We start from the raw sequence: 22,405 nt of genomic DNA on the forward strand, positions 1-22,405 counted from the left end.
CATGAGGCCAGCACCATCAGCTCCCTAGGCCTTCAGGACCTGGCTTCCCAAGGTACCTGGGCCATTTTTTGATGTAAGTAATTTATTCCCTAGCTTGTCCCACCCCTGCCCAATTTAATTTTTGTTAATATGTAAATAGTTTCTGACTTTTAAAAAAGTTTAAAGCTTTATATAAAAGTTTTTATTTGTATTATTCAGTTTGGGTGTGTGTCTGTGTTATTTGCATGCTATGGTTCATTTCCTTCTACAGTAAAGTCCCTTTAAGGGCATTCTATAGCCATATCTCTCTGACCCACACATAGCCCTGCATGTTGTTTTCCATGCAAGTTTGTTCACTAATTTTTATCCTCCCATTATGTACTCTTACATCAACATATTGATTTGGTTTTGTTGTCTATTCCTTGCACCCCTGAAACAGTAATCAGTAAGGGAGACCACAAATCATAGGTATTTATCTCTTTTCTTCCAAAAAGCTACAGATAGAGTAGCCAAGCCACAAGCAGGGGTTTAGACTATATAGGAAAAAAACTTTGTGTCCATAGGAAGACTAGGAACCCTTATGAAGTGGCCCTGTCTGATTCAGCACATTTTGCAACACAGAAGAGGTGTTATATAGATGTTCAGGTTGGAGATAATGAAACTGGCTGCTGTTGCAAGGTCTACTAAGTCATCTCAATGTCCCATAACCTTCAGATGTCACAGAAAAGAGCTACTATATACACTACAGAGATGAAGGCCTACCTGCATTAATACAGGTGTCTAATACAGGTGTCTAATATATGTACAGCACCCAGCCTACCCGTCTCCATGCTATCTTTGCAGGGAGTGACCTGCTTCTTTCCTGAAGGCTCCCAGTTCCCATCTGCCAATCCCTTCTTGGAGTTAACAACACTTCTGTCTCTCAAAGACTTACCCTTCAATGGAGATCTACTGCAAGAAGATTACTTTTGCTTATGTTCTACAGTACATGTAGGATCATGTGCTATGTAAGGACTCTCACAAAACACCTAGCTGCGAGGAATCAGGGTTTCCATGGCCTTGGTGTTTCAATTTCCTCGTTCCCTCTCCCACCTCCACCACCAGTAATCCATAAGCTCTCTAATATTAAATGTATTCCAGTGATTCATAGGAATTGTCTTATCACCTGAAGCTGGTTCAGAACTGTTGTTTTCATCAGTTGTTTCCCATCCAAACATAAATTAGAGGACAAAGGTTTGGTAAGGTAGAAGAAGGGACATAGTCCCATTAGAAACTCTTGGCTTGATATATTGTAAGACACAGGATACATACTGTATCGCTTTACTTCACTCACCCCCCCACACAGGCTCCTTCTGTCTCCTGTACATACAGCCCCCCCCCTCACAGAGGCTCCCCCTCTCTTGCGCACACACACACGTGTACACCATCACACAGACTCTCTGGACCTCTCTATACACACACACCCTCACGCAGGCTCCCTCTCTCTCTCTTGTATTCATACACCCTCACACAGGTGCTCTCTCTTGTACATATATGCACGATTTCACACAGCCTCCCTTTCTCTTTCTCTCATACACACACACACACACACACACACACAGACCCTCACACAGGCTCCTTCTCTCTCTTGCATACACCTACACCCCCTCAAACAATCTCTCTCTCTCTCTCACACACACTCACACACACACACACCCCTACTTCCACACAGGCTCCCACTCTTGCTCACCGCACACACACACCCGTTCACACAGGTTTTCTCTCTCACACACAAACACCCACCCTCCTTCACACACACATGCACAATCCCTCTCTCTCTTTCACACACACATACAGGATCCCAGTTTCTCACTCACCTGTACACTCACAATCTTTCCTCACATAGGCTCGCTCTCTCACACACATGCACACGCGCGCACACACACACAAACATATCTTCACATGCATACGTTCTCTCTGTCACACAGGTTCACAAGCTCAGCTTTCTTGCCTCTCTGCCTCCGGGCCTGCTTATCTTCACCAGGAGCGGGATGGGCTGCGCTCGTGGCCCACCAAGTCTCCCTCGACTTCAACCACAAGCAGGATGAGCTAAAATTTGTGGCCCTCTGAGCATTTTCAAATTCTGCATGAAAAAATTCAATTCTGTGCAAATTCTGCACTTCGCAGTAGTAACATCAAACACTCGTATATTTCCTAGCTGCTTTAATTATAATTGTGTGTAATATTTACGTACATAAATCCCACCACTATATATGTGCAAATACTGTATGTGCAATTTGCACTTGTATGCAGGTATAAAGGGCTTGCTTCCCGTGCATGTCTTTCTACGTGTACCATGTCTGGAAGGAGTAGAGCGCTACTGAGGAAGCCTAACTTCCTACTTAGGGAAGTGGACTTTCTTGTCTGTGAGATCACAAAGGTGGACTTTCTTGTCTGTGAGATCACAAAGGTCCAGCACGTCTTATATGGCCCTGAATCCAGAAGAACAGGTTCATACAGGAAGGAGAGCATGTTGGAGAAGATCCACCACAGGTTCAATGCAGTTTTCTCAACAATTGCAAGTGTGAAAGACTTGAGCCACAAGTGGTATGATCTCCGATGGTTTGTAAAGCAAGAGGCCTGGATGAAAGCTGAGAGGCCTGCCAGCCAGATCACCTTCTCGCAGCAGAGCTGATGGTGCTCAGCACCATTTTGGATACAGCTGCTGGAGGTATGGGGCCATTGGACACCTCACAAGCTGAAGGCCTTGCAGGTGAGCATTTTCTATAAGATTTTATGTATAAAGTTCTTGTATGTATATATTGATTATAACTATATATAGTACTATACATTTATATAAGTGTTCCCCTTTAAGTTAAGATTCTGGGCATGTGGGCACACAGGGAGAGTCATTGAATCACCCAAGGCCTCATGAATTCCTGGGATTCCTGCACAGTGGGGAAAACCAGAGTAATTTATTTGCCATTATACATTGTCATCACAGAGACTTTTCCTGCTCAGGAGGCAATCTCTTCATTAAAACACTCTTTACACCTGTGCAATGGTAGAAAATGAAAAGCTTTATTGAGTGATGACTGAAAAAATGAATGTCTAACCTGGAACTTTTTCTGTATATTGTTGACACACTATCTGTATTCAAACAGTAACCACTAGAACTCACTATCTTGTCACCTCCACACCTAATATACTGGTCAGGGCTTTGGGACAGGTACCACTTCCACCCAGTGTAGGACAGATTTTAGTAGACTCTGACTCAGATTCTGGTGAGCTTTCCAAGGCAGGATACCTTACCTTTAGCACTTCCCTGTACACTAGTCCTTAGCTTGTGGGAACCTCTTTCTTATGTCTTCTACACTTTCTTTAAGTTTTTTCCTAGAAATCTTTTTTAAAATTTTCCTATGAGCCGCATCTGAAAAACTACAGTCCCTATGCTACCCCTCAGTCAAGATACCTCACCCAGTGGGAGAATGGTGCACCACCATTGCATAATAACACTAAGCTGTCATCTAACAGACCTGGTCTAGTGATACCTCTGCCATACTGAGGGTACTCTGACCAGCAAAAACCACCACCCAGAAAGAGAGTCTCCCTCCCCCCCCCCAGGACACAAGTGGCTGATAAGAATAGACTCATCACTGCTGCCAGCCCATCCTCACAGGTGCCTCAGAGCCCTCCAGCAGTTATTCAGATGAGTAATTGCTCCCAGGTCCTTAGTCCTCTGAGGGCAGTGTAAGCTGTAATAGAACCCTGCTGTGGAGGAGCACAAGATTTGGGCAGGCCAATGTACCAGAGCTTCTCTGACCCCAAAAAAGAGGCCGGCCAAGGAAGTCCAGAAATCTTTCATTTTATTCATCAACACATTGAGCATTCCATGTAAGTAAATACACCTTTTTCATCTTTGCACATTCTGTAAATAAATGCAACTTCACTGTCTAAAATGTCTGTATCAGTGTTCCTTTTATGTATAGCCCGGTGTCTGCAGTTGTATCTCCTGTAATTCCTAATGACTCAGGTCAGGTGCCATCTCCTCATCATCTGGATGATCTTCTAGTCCAGGAGTCAGGAACCTTTTTGGCTGAGAGAGCCATAAACGCCACATATTTTAAAATGTAATTCCATGAGAGCCATACAATATGTTTAAAACTAAATACAAGTAAATGTGTGCATTTTATGTAAGATCACACTTTTAATGTACAATAAGTCTCTGAAAATATTACACCAGGCCTTAAGACACCAATACATACATCTCCTATTAGGAAAACGGACCAAGTCAGGCTGCTATAGAGTCCTACACAGAAACAACACGCCAGCAGAAAACCTCACCTGAATCACGTGCTGTCCCTCACCTAACATAGAATAAAGAGACCAAAACGCATAACAAGAAGCATGCAGAAAAAAGTGAATTGGAAACTGCAACAAGCCAGAGTCTCTGTATGCAGTGTAACAAAGGAAAAAAGAAACATCACCCATCCTTATAAAACAAATCAAGAAATATAAAATCATCAGCATTAAAACTGTACTAACAAAAAGAACATATTTCGAAACAGCTGATGAGTGGAATATCCAATAATTAAAAACTCATAAAACATTTCCAGATACCAACAAAATATTTCAAAATAGCAGACACAAAGATCCAGTAATGAAAAATAATAAGGATACAAAAATTTTTTTGCTCTGCATACCTGGGAACGTTTGATATCCAGGTGTCCTGAGATTGTTCTGAATTAGGAGGAGGCGGGGTGGTTTGCTTGGAACTTTCTCCTCTCTCTCAGTCACATACCAGCGCTCTCTCTCACACTGGCTCTCAATGACACACCTATACACACATGCTCTCAGTACTCACATATACCCATGCTTTTTCTCTCTCACTTATATAGGCTCTTAATTACACATTTACACACATGCTGTCTATCTTTTCACGCTTACACACACACACAGGCTTTCAATCACACACATTTCTCTCACACACAGACTCTCATTCACATGCTTACAAACATGTCCTCTCTTTCTCTCATTTACACACAGGCTCTCAATCACATACTCACATGCTCCCTCACCTAAATCAGCTCTCAATCACACACAGACACACATGGTCTCTCTCTCTCATTGAAACACAGGCTCTCAATCACATACTCCATCACCTAAACCAGCTGTCAATCAGACACAGACACACATGATCTCTCTCTTACTTATACACACAGGCTCTTAATCATACATACACATGATTTCTCTCACACACAAAGGATCTCAATCATACACACATACTCTTTCACACAAACAGGTTTTCAATCACAAACTTACACATACAGGTTCCCAATGGTAAACTTACATTCATGCTCTCTCTCACAGGCAGGCTCTCAATCACAGACATACTCTCTTTCACATATACAGGCTCTCAATCATTCACATACATGCAATCTCTCACTCACACACACAGGATCTCAAACACACATGCTTGCTCGCTCATTCACTATCACTCTCCCCCACCCCCACCCCGGGAACTCGCGGCAGCAGCAGCAGCCTCTTCCCAACGCTAACCTCCTTCATTTTCAGCCCTCGCGGAGGCGAAGGCGGAGTCCCATCGGTCGCGGTTGAAACTCTTCATTTTCCTCCGAGCCGCGCTGCAGTCTTCTTCCCGTCGGACATTAGCGTGGCCTCTTCTTCCCGCGCAGGCACCCGATGCTCACCACTTCCTCTACCGGGCCACAGGAAGAAGAGAGCACGCTGGTGCGCTCTCTTCTTCCCGCGGCCCGGAAGAGGAAGTGGTGAGCATCGGGTGCCTGCGCGGGAAGACTCCCGCGCAGGCACCCGATGACTCCAGCGCTGGCACCCGGCTGACACCCGATGACTCCCGCGCAGGCACCCGGCTGACTCCAGTCGTGCCGCTGACTCTCTCTTCTCCCCCCCCCCCCCCCGCGGCCCGGAAGAGGAAGTGGAGAGCATCGGGTGCCTGCGCGGGAAGAAGAGACCACGGTCTCTTCTTCCCGCGCAGGCACCCGATGCTCTCCACTTCCTCTTCCGGGCCGCGGGGGGGGGGGGGGGGGAGGGAGGAGAAGAGAGCACGCCGGTGCCGCTGACTCCAGCTGTCCTGCCGCGTTCCGCCCGGGCTGACAGCATTTTAAGCCCGGGCGGCGGAGGACCGGGGAGCAGCTGGGTCAGCGGGGAACCGCGAAGTGTGGCGACACTTGTCCGCGAGCCAGATGCAGCCCTCAAAAGAGCCATATCTGGCTCGCGAGCCATGGGTTCCCGACCCCTGTTCTAGTCCCTGTGGAGAAAGCAGGCCTCTGGTTTCAGCCAGGTTATAAAGTAGGGATGTGAATCGTGTGATCGATCGTCTTAACGATCGATTTTGGCTGGGGGGGGGAGGGAAATCTGATCGTCATGTTTTTGTTGTTTTTTTTAAATCGTAAAAAATCGTAAATCGGGGGAGGGCGGGAAAACCGGCACACCAAAAGAACCCTAAACCCCACCCTGACCCTTTAAAACAAATCCCCCACCCTCCCGAACCCCCCCCCAAATGTTTTAAATTACCTGGGGTCCAGTGGGGGGGGTCCCGGCGTGATCTCCTGCTCTCGGGCCACGGCTGCGTTAATAGAAATGGCGCCGGTGGCCCTTTGCCCTTACCATATGACAGGGCAAAGGTAGCGCTGGCGCCATTTTGGTTCCTGTCACCCGACGTCACGAGTGCAGGAGATCGCTCCCGGACCCCCGCTGGACCCCCAGGGCCTTTTGGCCAGCTTGGGGGGGCCTCCTGACCCCCACAAGACTTGCCAAAAGTCCAGCGGGGGTCCGGGAGCGACCTCCTGCACTCGCGCCGTATTGCCAATATTTAAAATGGTGCCGGCGCTACTTTTGCCCTCACTATGTCATACGGGCCCTCACTATGTCATACGGGTCGGGAACCCCCCCACTGGACCCCAGGTAATTTAAAACATTTTGGGGGGGTTCGGGAGGGTAGGGGATTTGTTTTAAAGGGTCGGGCTGGGTTTTAGGGTTGTTTCGGTGTGCCGGTTTTCCCGCCCTCCCCCTCCCCCGATTTACGATTTTTTGACGATAAATCGGGGGAATTGTTATTGTATCGCGGCTCTAACGATTTTTGACGATTTAAAATATATCTGGCGATTGTTTTAAATTGTCAAAAAACGATTCACATCCCTATTATAAAGCATTCAGCAGACTAGAAAGATCTCACAGATCCTCCAGATCTGTCCTGGCATCAGAAGTGTGTTTTGAGTAGGTTGAAGGTTTTCCGATGACTGCCCTGGTCTTCCGGTGGGCCTTGTTGTAGCGAGCCTCTGCAGTGATTTGTAGGTTAGCTAGCAGGATCATCAGTCAGTTTCGGAGTGCATATCCTCTTCTTACTGTAGGGGAGAGCACAGAGAAGAGCAGAGACAGTGCCTTAAGTGTAGGGCAGGGGAGTAGTTCCCTGTTGAGGTTGGAGCTGTCCTCCAACAGGAACTGCTTGAAACACATGGAGGTAGCACACTGGCTTATTCCAGCTGTGACCACTAGAAGTGCCTGAAAGGTGCCGGTGGCCAAAAATGCCAGAGTGGTAGTGACCTTGATGTATATTGGTAAGATATGGCCCCTGTAGGTGAAAGGGTGCAGGTCCTCCTCTAACTGCTGGCATACTTTAGGTACAGAAAGCTTTCCTTGTTAAATGTGAATCTACACAAGACTTACTCCTCTGACAGATCAAAAACCTGTGCCCTAGTCCTTTATATTCTTTGTAAGGGGTATCTCCTCCTCCTCCTCTGTTCTCTCTCCCTTCTCAGCTATTATAACAGGAGTTACCCATAAGCCCATTAGAGTTTTTCTGGATACGTATCGTCCACCATGAACTTCCACCCCCTAGTATAGCCATGTATGTCTTATATACACTTGCTCCCACCCTCAGTTTAACCCAGTCTACCGGGTCTTTCCACGTCTTGTGTGTAAAATGTGTGCGCCAGACTAAATCACCAACCTTGATAGTAGTCTTCAGTTATCCCCCAGCAAAGCCCTGCTTGTCCCTGGGACACTCCTTGCCGCTCCCTAGCCTGCTGCCATATTAACTCACCCAGAGAAGCCAGCTCACCAAACACCAAGTGGCAGAACATCAGGAAAGTTTGCAGTGATTGTGAATGAGCAGTAGTAAAGGTACTCGTGTAGTTTTGATGACATTCATGTGTATGTCACTTTTAAAGTAGCTCATGACACATGTACATGCTAACCATGCTCCTAACACACTCCTTTTCTCCGTTCATATTTTTTTTACGAGCGAAGGCTGATATATGTGCGTATGTGACCCATTCATAAAATATGGATTGCATGCAGTTGTGTCTCAAATGCGTGTATAGAGCATATTTTTGCCTGTCGCATTTTGAAAATTCACCTTGCTGTGTGTTCCTTCCATTCTTGCTGCTTTTTTGCTCCTCTGACAGTGCCTTGGAGAACTCCTGCCACTGCTGCTTATCCCTTTGCCTCTTTACTGTGTCTTAGGCTATTCACGCCACTTTTGGTGCCTCTTTGCCATAGTCTAGGTGCCTTGGAGTTCTTTCCCTTTTCTGATTATGTCTTTCTACAAGTTTCATTAGAATTGCTGAGAAAACTCCAATTTTGGCACCTAAAATAGGATTAGTGCTTCCTCCATTGGCTTAAATGGTAACTTAATGAACAAATAAAACATGAATTTATTTTTGTTTGAAATGAACCAAACAAACACAGATGACCTATAAAACAAAATAACAAACCGAAATGAAAATTTGCATCTGTACATCCCTAGTGGGCCAGAATCGGTGACGGAGTTAGGATTTTGGTGTTGATCCCCCTTGAATTCCCCTCTTTAACCTCTCACCCAATCTGACACACCAACACCCCTGATCTACTCTCATCCCACAATGATCACCCACTCAGGGCCTTCTAACCTCCTCAAAATGATCCCCCTTTTCTCTGTCTGCTCCAGGCTTTCTCCTGTGCCCTCCCCCCCCCCAGTTCCTTAATAACTGGAAAGGAGAGGTTGGATTGCAGAGCAGAGTAGCTCTTCTTTGCTCAGCCTTAGACCTTCTGATCCCTGTGATCTGATCTTGTTTGATTGGGGGGGGGGGGGGGGGGTTGGTGATGGCACCAACAGTACCCAGGGGCAGAAAATTCCTAAATCCATCACTGTTCACCAGGGCTTTACAATTCAGTGCTGCAATCTGCTCCAGATGGGTGAATCTGTTCTTCAATTGATTTAAACATGATTTGTTGGTTATGAAATGTGCAGTTTAAAAAAATAAGTGCCTTGTAGACATGGATCATTTATTTTAATGCATCATTAATTATAGTATGAATTATTAACATTCCTTTTCCAGCAGACTCTGGTATTTATTTAATATAGAAAATATCTTTAGATAGGAAACGGTCTTTTTTAGAATAAGGCCCTATATCTCACAGCTGGAGAGTTTACCAAAGAACCATCCCATATTGAATTACTGGGACTGGATGGCTCAGGAAGATGGTCACAATATTACAGAGCCTTTTACTTCTAAGCCACCAGTTCAAATCCCAGCTAAAGTGACCAATATGAAATGAGAAGTTGGTCTCAGTTCCTCTCCAAGGGCCATAGCAGAAGCATTCTCACTGCAACACCTGTCAGATCTCTGAATTCTGCTGAACACCTTTTCTCTGACTGTGACAAGCACACAGTGAAAGACATAACCATTATTAATATATTCAGGATTCAGGAAAGCATGAGAATGATGCATGAACTGTTCCCAGGTACAAAAACGTACCCGGGTTCATCTGTGTTTAAAAAAAAAAAAAAAAAAAAGTTACATGTAAAATAAAAGAGCAGAAAAATATGTTATATAGGAACATGACGGCAGAAAAAGACCATATGGCCCATCTAGTCTGCCCATCCGTCCAATTAATTTAACATTGTAATTCTCATCACTTCCTTGGAGATCCCCTGTATTTATCCCATGATTTCTTGAATTAAGTTAATCTTTATGTCTTCACTTTTTCCACTGGGAAGCTGTTCCTTACATCCACCATCCTCTCTGTAAATAAATATTTCCTAACTGTACTCCTCATGATCCCTGGTTCTAGAGCCTCCTCGCCATTGAAAAAGGCTCACTGCCTGTGCATGTAAACCTTTGAGATATTTAAATGGCTATCATATCTCCCCTATCTCACCTTTCCTCTATGGTATGCATGTTTAGATCTTTACATCTATCCTCATATGCTTTAGAATGAAGACCACTGACCATTTTAGTAGCCACCCTGTGGACCAACGTCATCCTGTTTATATCCTTTTGAAGGTGCAGTCTCCAGAACTGTACACAGTATTCCAAACGAGTTCTCACCAGAGACCTATACAAGGGCAATATCACCTCCCTTTTTCTGCTGACCATTCCTTACTCTAAGCAGCCAAGCATCTTTCTGGCTTTTGCCATTGCTTTAGCTACCTGTTTGGCCAACTTAAGATCCCCTTGATCTCGCTTTTCCTTTATGCTTAGAAAAATTTCACCTTCAATACTGTACCTTCCCCTTGGGTTTTTGCACCCTAAATGTATTACTCTGCATATTTTTAGTATTAAATCTTAGCTGCCAGACCTTAGACCATTCATTGAGCTTCACTAGATCCCTCCTCATGTTTTCCACGCCTTCCTGGCTGTCTACCCTGTTACAGATTTTGGTATCAGTCAAAAAGACAACAAATCACTGCTAATGACTGTCTAACTGGCTCAACCCCTTCCACTCTATCACCAGTCCCAGAATTTGACCCCATTCTCAGTACTGCCCCTCACACAGGCTCCCTCTGTCCCTCCCTCTCTCATACACACATGCTCCATCTCTCTCTAGTACACATACACACACCCTCATACAGGCTCCCTCACTCTCTTGCACACACACACACACATCCCCTCATACAGGGCTCTCTCTCTTGCATACACACCCACACAAGCTCCCTTTCTCTCTCACACATACATCCTCACACAGGCTACCTATGTCTCTCTCTCATGTATCCCTTCACACAGCCTCTGTCTCACACATACAAAATCCCTTCACACAGGCTAGCACCCTCACATACACAAAATCCCTTTTTCATACACACGAGCTCCCAATCTCTCTCATACACACATACTCCTTCACAATCTCCCTCTCTCTGCACCCATACTCAAGCACCTCCCGCTCTCTAACCTCCCATGCTCTCTCACCCCCTGCTCCCCTCCCCTCTCTCACTTCCCTCCCCCACACCCCCTCCACTTTCTCACACCCACTCTCCCTCTCTTCTCTCACACCCCCTCCCCTTTCTCACACCCCTCTCCCTCTCCTCTCACACATACACATTCATTCTCACCGGGGCCGCCTTCTTCGCCATGAGTGGAGCACACTCCGTTCGAGGCACATGGGGGCCTTCATCTTCACCGCGAATGGCACGCTGGGGCCTTCATCTTCGCTGTGAGCGGAGCGTGTCCCGCGGCACACAGGGGCCTTCATCTTTGCCACAAACGGAACACCAGGGCTTTCATCTTAGCTTGCTCTGTTCGGGGCATACTGGCGTCTCCTCTGCCATTTTCTGCATATGCGGGGAATTCTGTGCAAATTCTGCGCTTTGCAGTAGTGGCATTTTTGGCCACCAGCATCTTCCACACACCTCTAGGTGTCAGAGCTTGATTAAGCTAGTCTGCCACCTCCATATATATTCAGCAGCTCTGGTTGCCCTTCTCAGGAAAACTCAATAATATATATCTTTTCTTCGAAGCAGAAAGCAACAACAAATAATGATTGATTTGTACAACATTGCATGCTTCTCTTCTGTCTTGGGAGCTATCAATTGAACTCTTAACCTTATAAGGGCACTAGAGGACAATGAGGCCAACTACCACAATTGCAAGAGCTTCCACTCCCTCAATATGCATGTGGTCTGGAACGCCAAGAGCAGCATCTTCAACATCGTGTCTAGTCACAATGCCTACATCTTCTCACAGTCAGGAATTCATGACTAATTCTATCACCAGGGGCTGGCTTCTAGGTAGGAATGCACTTAGCACTACCACCACATAGCAAATAGCCTCTTCTTTTGGTCTACCTCATATCTAGGTGGATTTACCACATTGGTCCAGGAAGACTTCTCCAACCTTAATCGTGAAACTGCCCCCCTGCCCAATACTAAAGGATATCTAACTCTGATCTTTTTGACTTCTTTCTTATAGGTTATATAGATTATCTACTCAAAACCTGGTTTATGATTCTGCTAGCTAACCCACAGAGTATAGTAGAGGCTTACTACAACAGGATCCACTGGCAGACCAGGGCAGTCATCAGAAAACCTTCGTCCTACTCAAAAGATGTTTCAGCTGTCTAGTCATATCTGGGGGATTGTCTTCTCTACAACCCCCCTAAAGTCTATTTCTAGCCTGCTGCATGCTTCATAACCTGGCCAGAACCAGTGGCCTGCTTTCTCCAGAGGGACTTGAAGATCACCTAGATGAAAAGGAAGAGAAGGAGGAAGAGCTAAGTCAGGAGGAATGCAGTGGATACATCACCAGGGTCAACAGGCTATACAAGAAAGGAACACTCTGATTCAAAGGCATTTTAGAAAGTGAAGGTACATTCATTTACATGGTGTGTAAAGATTATATCTAAGGTGAAGGTGCATTCCTTTACATGGATTGCTCAATGTGCTGATCATAGATACATTCACTTTATTCTGGGCTTCTTTGGTCAGCCTCTTTTTTTCAAGGTGTGGGAAGCAAAGCCTTATGCTCTTCCTCTGTGGGTTTTTATCGCAGCTAATGCTGCCCCTGGAGGGATTGGGACCTGAACCAGTGGCTCATCACATTGCTTCTGGCAGGTCCTACAGGGCTCTGAGGCAGCTGCAAAGAAAAGTCAGCATTAGTGATGGGCCTATCCTCCTCAGCCACTTATGCCCATAGAGAGTGGGGAGCAACCCTTTCTGGTGGTGGTGGTGGTGACAGGAGGTTGCTGCACAATGGGGTGGTGATGGAGGAATAGGTGGTGCATCCCACGGGGCAGGTGGGACCTCAGCCTGGGAAGCACTATCCAGAGTGGTGGTGCTGCCAAGGCTGGTGGTGTCCGCATCCAGAGAGGCATCATGTAGTACAGAGCTGTGGGGGCTTTCTTGCTGAACTATTCATTTCCCAGCCCCAGTAAAGCATTTCATTTTTTACTGGTGCACAGGTATGCACAGTATTTTAATGGCGAGATAGAACAATGATGACAACAACTTATTGGCAAAAAAAAAAATATTAATGTTCCCCCCTCCCCCTGTGCTGGAACCCAGGGTGGTCATGAGGCTTTGAGGCCCAATTTCCTCCATGTGTGTCCATGTGCCCAGGAACTTCCCTGGCAGGGACCACTTATATAAATTTGTGGAACTCTACATAGTTATAATTACATATATACAAGCTCCTTAAAAGAAATTACAGTAAAAATAGCTCATCTGGATGGCCTTCAGTTTGTGAGGTATCCAGGGTCCTAGCCCTCTCATAGCTGCATTGAAAATGGTGCTGAGCATCATCTGTGCAGCTGCAGGGAAGGTGATCTGGTTGGCAAGCCTCTCGGCCCTCAATCCAGGCCTGCTTCCGCTTTATCAGATGTCAGAGGTCCCATCACTCATGGCTCCGGTCTTTCACACTGCAGTTGTTGTGAAAGACTGCATTGAGCCTTTGGTGGATTTTTTTTCCCACGTGCTCTCCTTCCTGTATGAGCCCACTCTCCTGTATTTGGGGGTCATTCGGGATATGCTGGAGCTTCATGACCTCCCTAGTTAGAAAGTTAGGCTTCCTAATTAGCACTCCACTGCTTCTGGACATCTTTACCCTGCAACATGCATGTTCTAATCTCCCTAATTGCCATATCATGAATTTAAATCTGGCCCCATCCCACCTTGCAGGCAGCTGATCCAGCCTCCTCCGGTGTTTTCTGCACAGCTCCCAGGCCGCCTTATTCAGGTCCTCCGTCTATACAGAGAAATAGAAACACAAAGTTTAGTGTGTACTGTTGCTGCTAGTGTGCCATCCATACTGGTATATTTCTATGTTTTCAGCAGAAGTCTGGAGTTAGTGGTATGACTTTTTGTAGTCCCCTAATGCACCTAGGAAAAAAAAGACCAAGACCTAAAAGTGGTGTCCTGCCACCAGGTCTGAAAGAACACCAGAACAGGGACAATCCATGAGCCATGGGACCCATTTTCATGAGGGAACTAGCTGGCTAGTCCAGACAATCAGAATACTCCTTTCGGATAAATGATCATTTATAAGGGATAGTTCTGAGAATTCAGAGAGCACACACTGCTTTGGGAAGTTACTGGAACTGTATGGCAGGGCCGCATCTCTCCCTTCTGGAAGATGGACAGTGGTTTACTCTGCTCTAGTGGCCACCATTAAATCTGTTACATGTCTCAGAGAAAGTTCAGTTTCTCATACCTTGTCACCCCTAACTATTTTACTCTTGCATTATATAAAATTTGAAACGTACATTTATCATGCCGTTAATAGAATATAATTCTATTACAGTATACATACATAACTATTGCTTCTTGCCCTACCTGTATGCCACTTTGTGCCCCCCCCCAGTGATACCCCTGCACACCCTTAACAGTCCCCACCCCCATCCCCACATGCCTAGCGTCTCCTCTAGTGAATACATTCAATAATTTCAACGCATTGCATGTATTCATACATAAACCTACATAAGCATGTATGTTGCAGGGTAAAGATGTATATTTTATAAAATACACATATGTGCTATAGTAAAGTTATGCACGACCATAGATGCGTGTATATGTCTTTTGTGCATTGGTTTGAAAGTTATCTTCTCTATGTTTTGCTCACATATTAATCTACCATTTGGCAGGAGGTAGATTGCCCTGGATTGGCCACTGTTGGAAACAGGATGCTGGGCTTGATGGACCCTTAGTCTGACCCAGTATGGCATGTTCTTATGTTCTTAATAACAAAGGCAATAAAACTTTGCCTTGTGGTATTCCAAACTATGGCATCCACATTGAAAACAACGAATCGCCTATTTAACTGTATGAGATCTATCTCCAAGAAAGGAGACAAACCATTGCAACATGCTGCCTCCAATACCAAGGACTTTCAGACAATCAATTAAGATGTTGTAATCTGCAATATCAAAGGCAGAACATAATTCCAGGAGCTCCATCAGGGAATCTATACCGCTATCCAAAATCCTCTGTAAACCCAAACAATACTGTTTGTGTTGTAGCCTTCCCTAAACTCAAACTTAATGGGATCCAGAAAATATTATTCATTTAGGACAGGGTCCTCAAACTCTGTCCTTGAGAGCCAAACCCAGTTGGGTTTTAAGGATTGCCACAATGAATATGCATGAGATGTATTTGCATACACTGCCTTCTTTATATGCAAATATATATCATGCATATTCTGTAGATGTGTCCCTCCTGGCAAAAAATGTTTGCATATCTATAATTTTTGAAGGAGGAACATATCTATAGAGTGTTACTTTGTTTTATTTTTAGGGATGGACTTTGGGCTAACAAGGGTGATATATTTTGTTTCACCATTATAAGGGATATTTTGTTCCTTTATTGCAGGGCCCAGTTTTTAAATAGGTTTTGGTGGGTGTCAGTATCTCTGTGTGTGAGTGCTTATGGGGGGTGGTTTTAGGTAGTTGGGATCTCAATAACATTTTAATAAAAATAAAGTTGTTGTTTGATTAAAGATTTTGAAGATATAAGAAGAGTATGCAAAGAAGCCCCAATACCCTTACTGCACAAATATTGCACACACAAATATAAATGCCAGATAAAAAAACTCTTCTTATATCTTCAAAATCTTTAATCACACAACAACTTTATTTTTATTAAAATGTTATTGAGATCCCAGCTACCTAAAACCACCCCCCATAAGCACTCACACACAGAGATACACCCACCAAAACCTATTTAAAAACTGAGCCCTGCAATAAAGGAACAAAATATCCCTTATAATGATGAAACAAAATATATCACCCTTGTTAGCCCAAAGTCCATCCCTAAAAATAAAACAAAGTAACACTCTATAGATATGTTCCTCCTTCAAAAATTATAGATATGCAAACATTTTTTTGCCAGGAGGGACACATCTACAGAATATGCGTAATAAACATAGTCCCCAGGTTCCTGTTTCATCTCAGGGGTAGATTCTATGGAAAGCTTCTGACAAATGACAGCAAATCTGTGGCACATTTGCCTATTAAATAATGTAAATTATATTTCACTTTATAAAGTAATTTATTCTTTTTTAGGGATATGAGAAAAGAGATCTTAGTGATGGATGCAGGGAAGGGAGAAAGGGAGATTGGCTTGGGGATGGGGGAAGAAGAGATATCTTGGGGGTATAGGGAAGGAGAAATTTTGATCTCCTTAGTAAATGAAACAAAAATAAGAAAATGAAAAAGAGAAGGTACTAATGGTTTTGCTCATTTTAATTTTTGTTTGTGTTGCTGCTTTAATTTTCCAAAAAATGTTTTACAATGAAAGATGTCTTCTTACCTACATACTTTTAGCTTCCCTTAAGACACAACCGTTAAGGAAAAAAATGAAATATCTCAGTGGAGGGCATTTATTCTAATCCGTGCTCCTAAAATCTGCAGGAAGCTTGTGAAAATTCCTGGTTGGTCATCCAAATTTTTCATATGTAAATTACTGTAGAGGAAAAGTCCAAGGAGGACATAATAATGGACCGATTTAATATTTTAGTGTGAAACCAAAGGGCAATATGGTCTCTGGAGGTAACAATTCTATCTTGAATATTGTTGAGGAGACCATCGTGTTCTTTTTTTTGGGGGAGGAGGGAGAGGTTATCATAATGGGACAAAATTGTCACCCTACTATATTTGTATGTATGTATGTATTTATTTATTTTTCTATACCGATATTCGATTCGAAATATCACACCGATTTACATACAACAGGATGTCAAAGGGCGAGCCTTATGGTGACATGATACAGTATAACAAATTAACTGAGTAAATATAAAGAAAAACTTGCTTTACATAATAACTCTGCTAACAGTAAATAAGTTCTGAGTTTAAACTTGCTATGTACAGAGGCAGGGGGGGGGGGGGCAGCTGGCAGTGCCAGGGAAGGGGGACAGGGAGCCGGGAGTTAGTTTTCTGGAGGGAATGCTTTTCTAAAGAGCCAAGTTTTGAGACTCTTTCTGAAGGAAGGTGTAGAGGGGTCAATTCTGAGAGGAGCCGGGAGGTTGTTCCAGATGTGGGGGCCCTGCTATTGATGCAGCGCGTTCTCTTGTGGAGACTCGATGAACTTCCTTAATGGAGGGAGTTGTAAGTAAACCTGTGTTGGATGAGCGGAGATTCCTTGTAGGGATGCAGGGGTGCAGTGGTTCTTGGCGCCATCTGGTCTTGTCATTGTGGATTGCTTTGTGGATGAGCATGAGGGTCTTATATTGAGATCTGAATGGGGCAGGTAGCCAGTAGAGTTGTTTGAGTAGGGGTGTGATGTGATCTGTATTTTTGCTATTATTTGGTGATCTTGCGGCTGCATTCTGAAGGAGCTGGAGGGGCTTGAGGATGGCAGCGGGAAGGCTTATTAGGAGGGAGTTGCAGTAATCTAACTTGGCAAAGAGGAGGGATTGTAGCACTGTCCGGTAATCTGGAGGATGTAGCAAGGGTTGGACTTTTTTAAGGATTTGTAGTTTGTAGAATCCTTCTTTTATCAGAGTGTTGATATGATATTTAAAATTTAATTCCTTGTCCAAGGTGACTCCGAGATCTCTAACTGTTGTGAGCAGTTTGTATTTGAACGGTGATGTAGGGTCAGTGGGGGGAGTTGAAGTTTTGCTCGAAAGGCAAAGAATTTCCGGTTTGTTCTGGTTGAGCGTGAGTGCCATTTGGGTGAGGATACGTTTTATATCAGTAAGGTATGTTTCCCATCGGCTTAGTGTGTTATTGATGCTATCTCTGATGGGAAGCAGAATCTGTACATCATCGGCATATAGGAAATAGGAAAGGCCTGCTTTGTCCAAATAGTTGCATAATGGCAGCATATCAACATTGAAGAGGGTGGGGGATAGGGATGAGCCTTGTGGGTCACCCTATGATAGGGGTATTAAGTCTGATGTTGTACTATTGTAGGTTACCTTAAATGATCTGTTGGACAGGAATGATTGAAACCATTGGAGAATGGTGCCATTGAGACCAATTTCTCGTAGTCTGTGGATTAGGATCTCATGGTTGACCGTGTCAAATGAAGCAGAAATGTCAAGAAGTATTAGGAGGAAGGAAGTACCTTTGTCAAACCCTCGAAGTATTGTATCTGTGAGGGTGAGTAGTAGTGATTCGATGCTGTGAAATTTCTTGAAACTGTGTTGGGCAGGAACAAGTATATTTTGGTTTTCCAGAAATTCTGAGAGTTGGTGGTTAACTGTTTTCTTGATGACCTTGGCCAGGAAAGGCAAGTTAGAGATGGGTCGGTAATTGGACAGGATGGTCGGATCCAGTTGAGGCTTCTTTAGAATCCACGGCGCTTTTTAGGGAATCCGGGAGGAGACCTTGTTCGAGGGAAAGGTTATGACATTATTCATTTAAAGTGTGTAGTTATTGGGCTGGATTCTTATTTTTTTCTTGATGCTTTCTAAATATGCCTGCATTTTGTAGTTTTGCAGGTGAGTCTGCTTTTTTTTCTTAAACCACACAACAAACATATTTACAAAACTTCTAGAAATGGGAAGACAGCAGGCTAAGATTTATTTTTTCAGTCAACAACAGTCTTCTGCAATGAAAGGAGAGAATCATAGGCAGGAAAGAAAGATTTAACTATTAGTTGCCGAGGTATAAGCAGAGTTTGGAGAAGATGGTATGGAACTGGGATTTAAGTAGGCCCCAGTTTGTATTTGTCCCATTCAGATTTTAATAAAAGTGAGAGAAAATAAACTTGTCCAACAGATTTCCTTCGTTCCACTGTATTCTCATTACCCAGAACATCCTTATGGAACTAATTATATGAAGAAGTTTTTACCATGGAATTTATTATATTGTATTTACTATTATTATTATTATTTTCTCCTCATAGCAACTAAGACATGAGAATCTGGTGAACCTTCTGGAAGTGTGCAAGAAAAAGAAGCGCTGGTACCTGGTGTTTGAGTTTGTAGATCACACCGTCTTGGATGACCTTGAACAGTTTCCAAATGGTCTAGATTACAACAGAGTGCGTAAATATTTATTTCAGATCGTGAGAGGAATCGGATTTTGTCACAATCACAATGTGAGTATAATATCAGCCCTTTAGAAAATGTAAATGAGAATACCAGGTTGGAACAATCTCTCTTCCTTTTGCACTTAGATGCTAATTCATCTAAGAGCTATGAGTAAACTTGCAACTAAACTAAGACATCAGTATAGATATAATTCCAGCTTGTAGGTGGAACATAAAAATCAAATAAATAAATGCACAGCAATATTTTTTAACTAGGCCCAAATGCAAGCATGATTGAGAAAGCTGGTTTATCAGGAAATAAGAGAGCCACATCAGCTCTGTCCCCAGAGGCCTCATAATTAGAACATAATGTCTCCTATGTATTCATTACCTAAACCTTAATTCTTCCTGCTTATGGAAACATTCATTTATCTGGGATCTAGACTGGGAGTCAATTTCACAGGTTCTTACATAGAACAGGAGTGAATATTCTATACCCGTTTACATTAAATAAGAGGCATAACCAGAGTTATTTATGAATTATGTTATAGCTCCATCATATTTCATGATACTTAATTCCATCCATAATTTATTTTAATTCTTCTCAACCATGAAGTTGCTGTCTTAACTAAAGCCTCTTATTTTTTCTTTGTTTGTCTTGTCTGCCTATTTCAACTAGCTCCAGGCGTAGGAACTATCCAATATCGGGTAAATTTTAAAAGGAAAGTGCATGCTCCCATAAATGTACGAGCAAAAATACACCATTTTATAAAGTATGCACGAGAGAGACAGAGAAAGAGACCATGTAGCATCAGTCTGACACTCTATATGTATGTACCACTCTAGAGGGGCACTTTGAATCAGGGTGGGTTTTCGGGAGGTGGGTTGTGATTACAGACACATTCAGAGGGATTCATAGTAAAATTGACATCAGTAAAGAATTATAGTCCTTTTAACTGATGAAAAGTCTAACAAGAGGAGTTGATTTGGCACTGCAGTGCTAGCTGCATTGTACAAATCTACTCTTTTTCATCACCTATAAGGGCTATAATTCTTTACTGATGTCAATTTTACTATGCATTCCTCTGAATGTGTCTGTAACAGCACCTCCCAATAACCCACCCTGATTCAAAGTGCCCCTCTAGAATGGTACATAGATATATAGTGTCAAATTGATGCTACACAGAGTCAGTCTCTCTCTGTGTAAAGGCTGTAGAAGTATGCATGGCAACAATGTTTTAAATGCTATGCGCATACTTTATAAAATGAGGCATATTTTTGCTCGCGCGTTCCTTTTAAAATTTACCAACTGGTGCACAGAAGTGATTGAGAGGTAAATCCAGCCCTGATAATGGAGCAGCATTTCAATAGCTTTTGAAACTGACTGACATACCTGTATCTGCACCGAAGGCTTTCGCACCTCCCCCCAGCCCATGCACGCTTACCAACTTTAAGTGCATGTGCTTACATACACCAGCACACATGTACATGAGTACAGAGAGAAAGACAGACATTCAAACACACAGTGCACAGACAGCTGCTGCTGGTTTTGTTCCTCTGCTGTCAGGGCTTCTCTGGAATTCAAGGATGATGTACAAGTTGCTTTTGTGGGTTGTCCACAGCTTCAGCACATTTTTCTGTAACACTTCTGGAGCCTCAGCTGCATTTTGGCCAGGCTGTTGTACAGAGATGGGGGGTCTCACCCTGGGGGCCCCCCTACTCTGTCCCTCTACTGCTCTCTTCTTCACTTCCACCATTCTCAGCTATCTTCACCCTGGCATATTGTCCACCTCTCCCAACTCCTTATCCTGCAGGTTCTTCTGCTCTCTTGGAAACTCGCTATCTGTGGTTTACTGCTTTTTCCCTATCCTCGGCACTTCAGCACACATGGACTCCTCCTTGCTGCTATGTGGCTGTGCAATCTAAGTGCTACACTAAGCAGGGCCTAGCTCTCCTCGCCCTGCATGCTACCCTTCAGTTCTCACGCTCCAAGATTTGTACTGTAGGTAGGAAGGAGAGGCATGCATAAATAACACGTGTGCTCAGAAAGGAGCTCGCGCCTGTTTGAGAGCCACCATTGGCGTCTCTTGTTTGTACGAGGTGCTGAGAGCATAGCCTGGGCACTGGTCTGGACCTGAGCAACAGGCAACAGCAACTTTTCCATGGCACATTGGGTGAGCACCACTGGTCTGTATTGGCAACTCCTAGAAGAATTGTGGATTTTTGTGTTGAAATTCTAAGGGAAAAGAGTGTATTTGTTTTAGTTCCCTTTCTTTTTGGAGAAACCTTGGGTGTACAGCTCAGGGGAAATTAAGATTTTTAGATATTTGAGAGAACTTCTCATTGATTTTACCTTTTGAGAAGGGAATGAAAGTTTTTCCACCTATTCCCTTCTTAAAGAGAGAAACAGTGCCTCTATGACAAAATTATTGTCGAGGAGAGGATATTCATCCAGTAGCCAGTGTATGAGGAGAGAAGGAGGGGTACCTTCCAGGTGTTAATCCAAGGCAGATACCCATCCAGTATACAGAGGAGAAGTAAAGGAGGTGCCTGTCCAGTACAGTAGAAAAACAAAAAAAGAGAGGCGTGGAAACAGACAGGATCAGGCACAGGCCTAGTGTGCCTGCACAGGCCTAGTGTGCCAGGCACAGGCCTAGTGTGCCTGCTGCCCCAGGCACACTAGGCCTGTGCCTGGGGCAGCAGGCTGGCTGATGATTTATTGCCTTCAGCTGTGCTGAATCTCACTCAGCAGAGAACAGCCCTCTGCTTCCTACTCCGGCTCCTCCCCTCCCAGGCAGTGTTCAGGGAACCAGGAGAGGAGGGGGTTGAACCTGCAGCAGACAGAGCCAAAAGGGATCATTTTGGGGACATTGGGAGGGGCAAAGTAGAGATAATTGGAGGGTGGAAAGAAAGGCTGAGGGATGAGAAGAGGACTGGCTGCTATGTACGTCTCTGTGTGGGAAAGAGGGGGAACAAGCGTAGGGGCCAGTGCTCATGTGTATGAGAGAGAAGGGATTGGTGCGAAGTGTAAAGTGTATGTCATATTGGGTGGAGGGCTAGAGAGGAGATGCAAGAAGGAGCAGGACCAGAGCATGGTGAAGACACCTCCCTCCTCTTAGATTCTATCCCCCAAATCCTGGAAATTCCCTTCCTACCTCTTCCTTCTCCCCAGATCCTGGAACCCACTTCCAACCCTTCCTATTCTCTCCTCCTCTTCTTCAGTCCAAGAACCTCCTTTCTCTCTCTCTT

At 44.2% G+C, this 22,405-nt stretch overlaps 1 protein-coding gene across 9 annotated transcripts in view; it reads left to right on the forward strand.

The window, feature by feature from the left end:
- The window catches only part of CDKL2 (cyclin dependent kinase like 2), a 207,751-nt gene that overhangs the window by 78,674 nt on the left and 106,672 nt on the right, over window positions 1-22,405 (forward strand). For all 9 annotated transcript variants that reach the window (XR_003856264.1, XM_029598291.1, XM_029598310.1 and 6 more), the window contains one exon: window positions 19,031-19,225. Coding sequence is in view for 8 of the 9 variants with exons in the window: in XM_029598291.1 (XP_029454151.1) it covers window positions 19,031-19,225 (195 nt within the window). In the remaining variant the exon portion in view is untranslated. The remainder of the gene's footprint in view (window positions 1-19,030; window positions 19,226-22,405) is intronic.

The sequence above is a fragment of the Rhinatrema bivittatum genome, chromosome 1, assembly GCF_901001135.1.
Source record: "Rhinatrema bivittatum chromosome 1, aRhiBiv1.1, whole genome shotgun sequence".
In the NCBI taxonomy this organism is placed as follows: Eukaryota; Metazoa; Chordata; class Amphibia; order Gymnophiona; family Rhinatrematidae; genus Rhinatrema; species Rhinatrema bivittatum.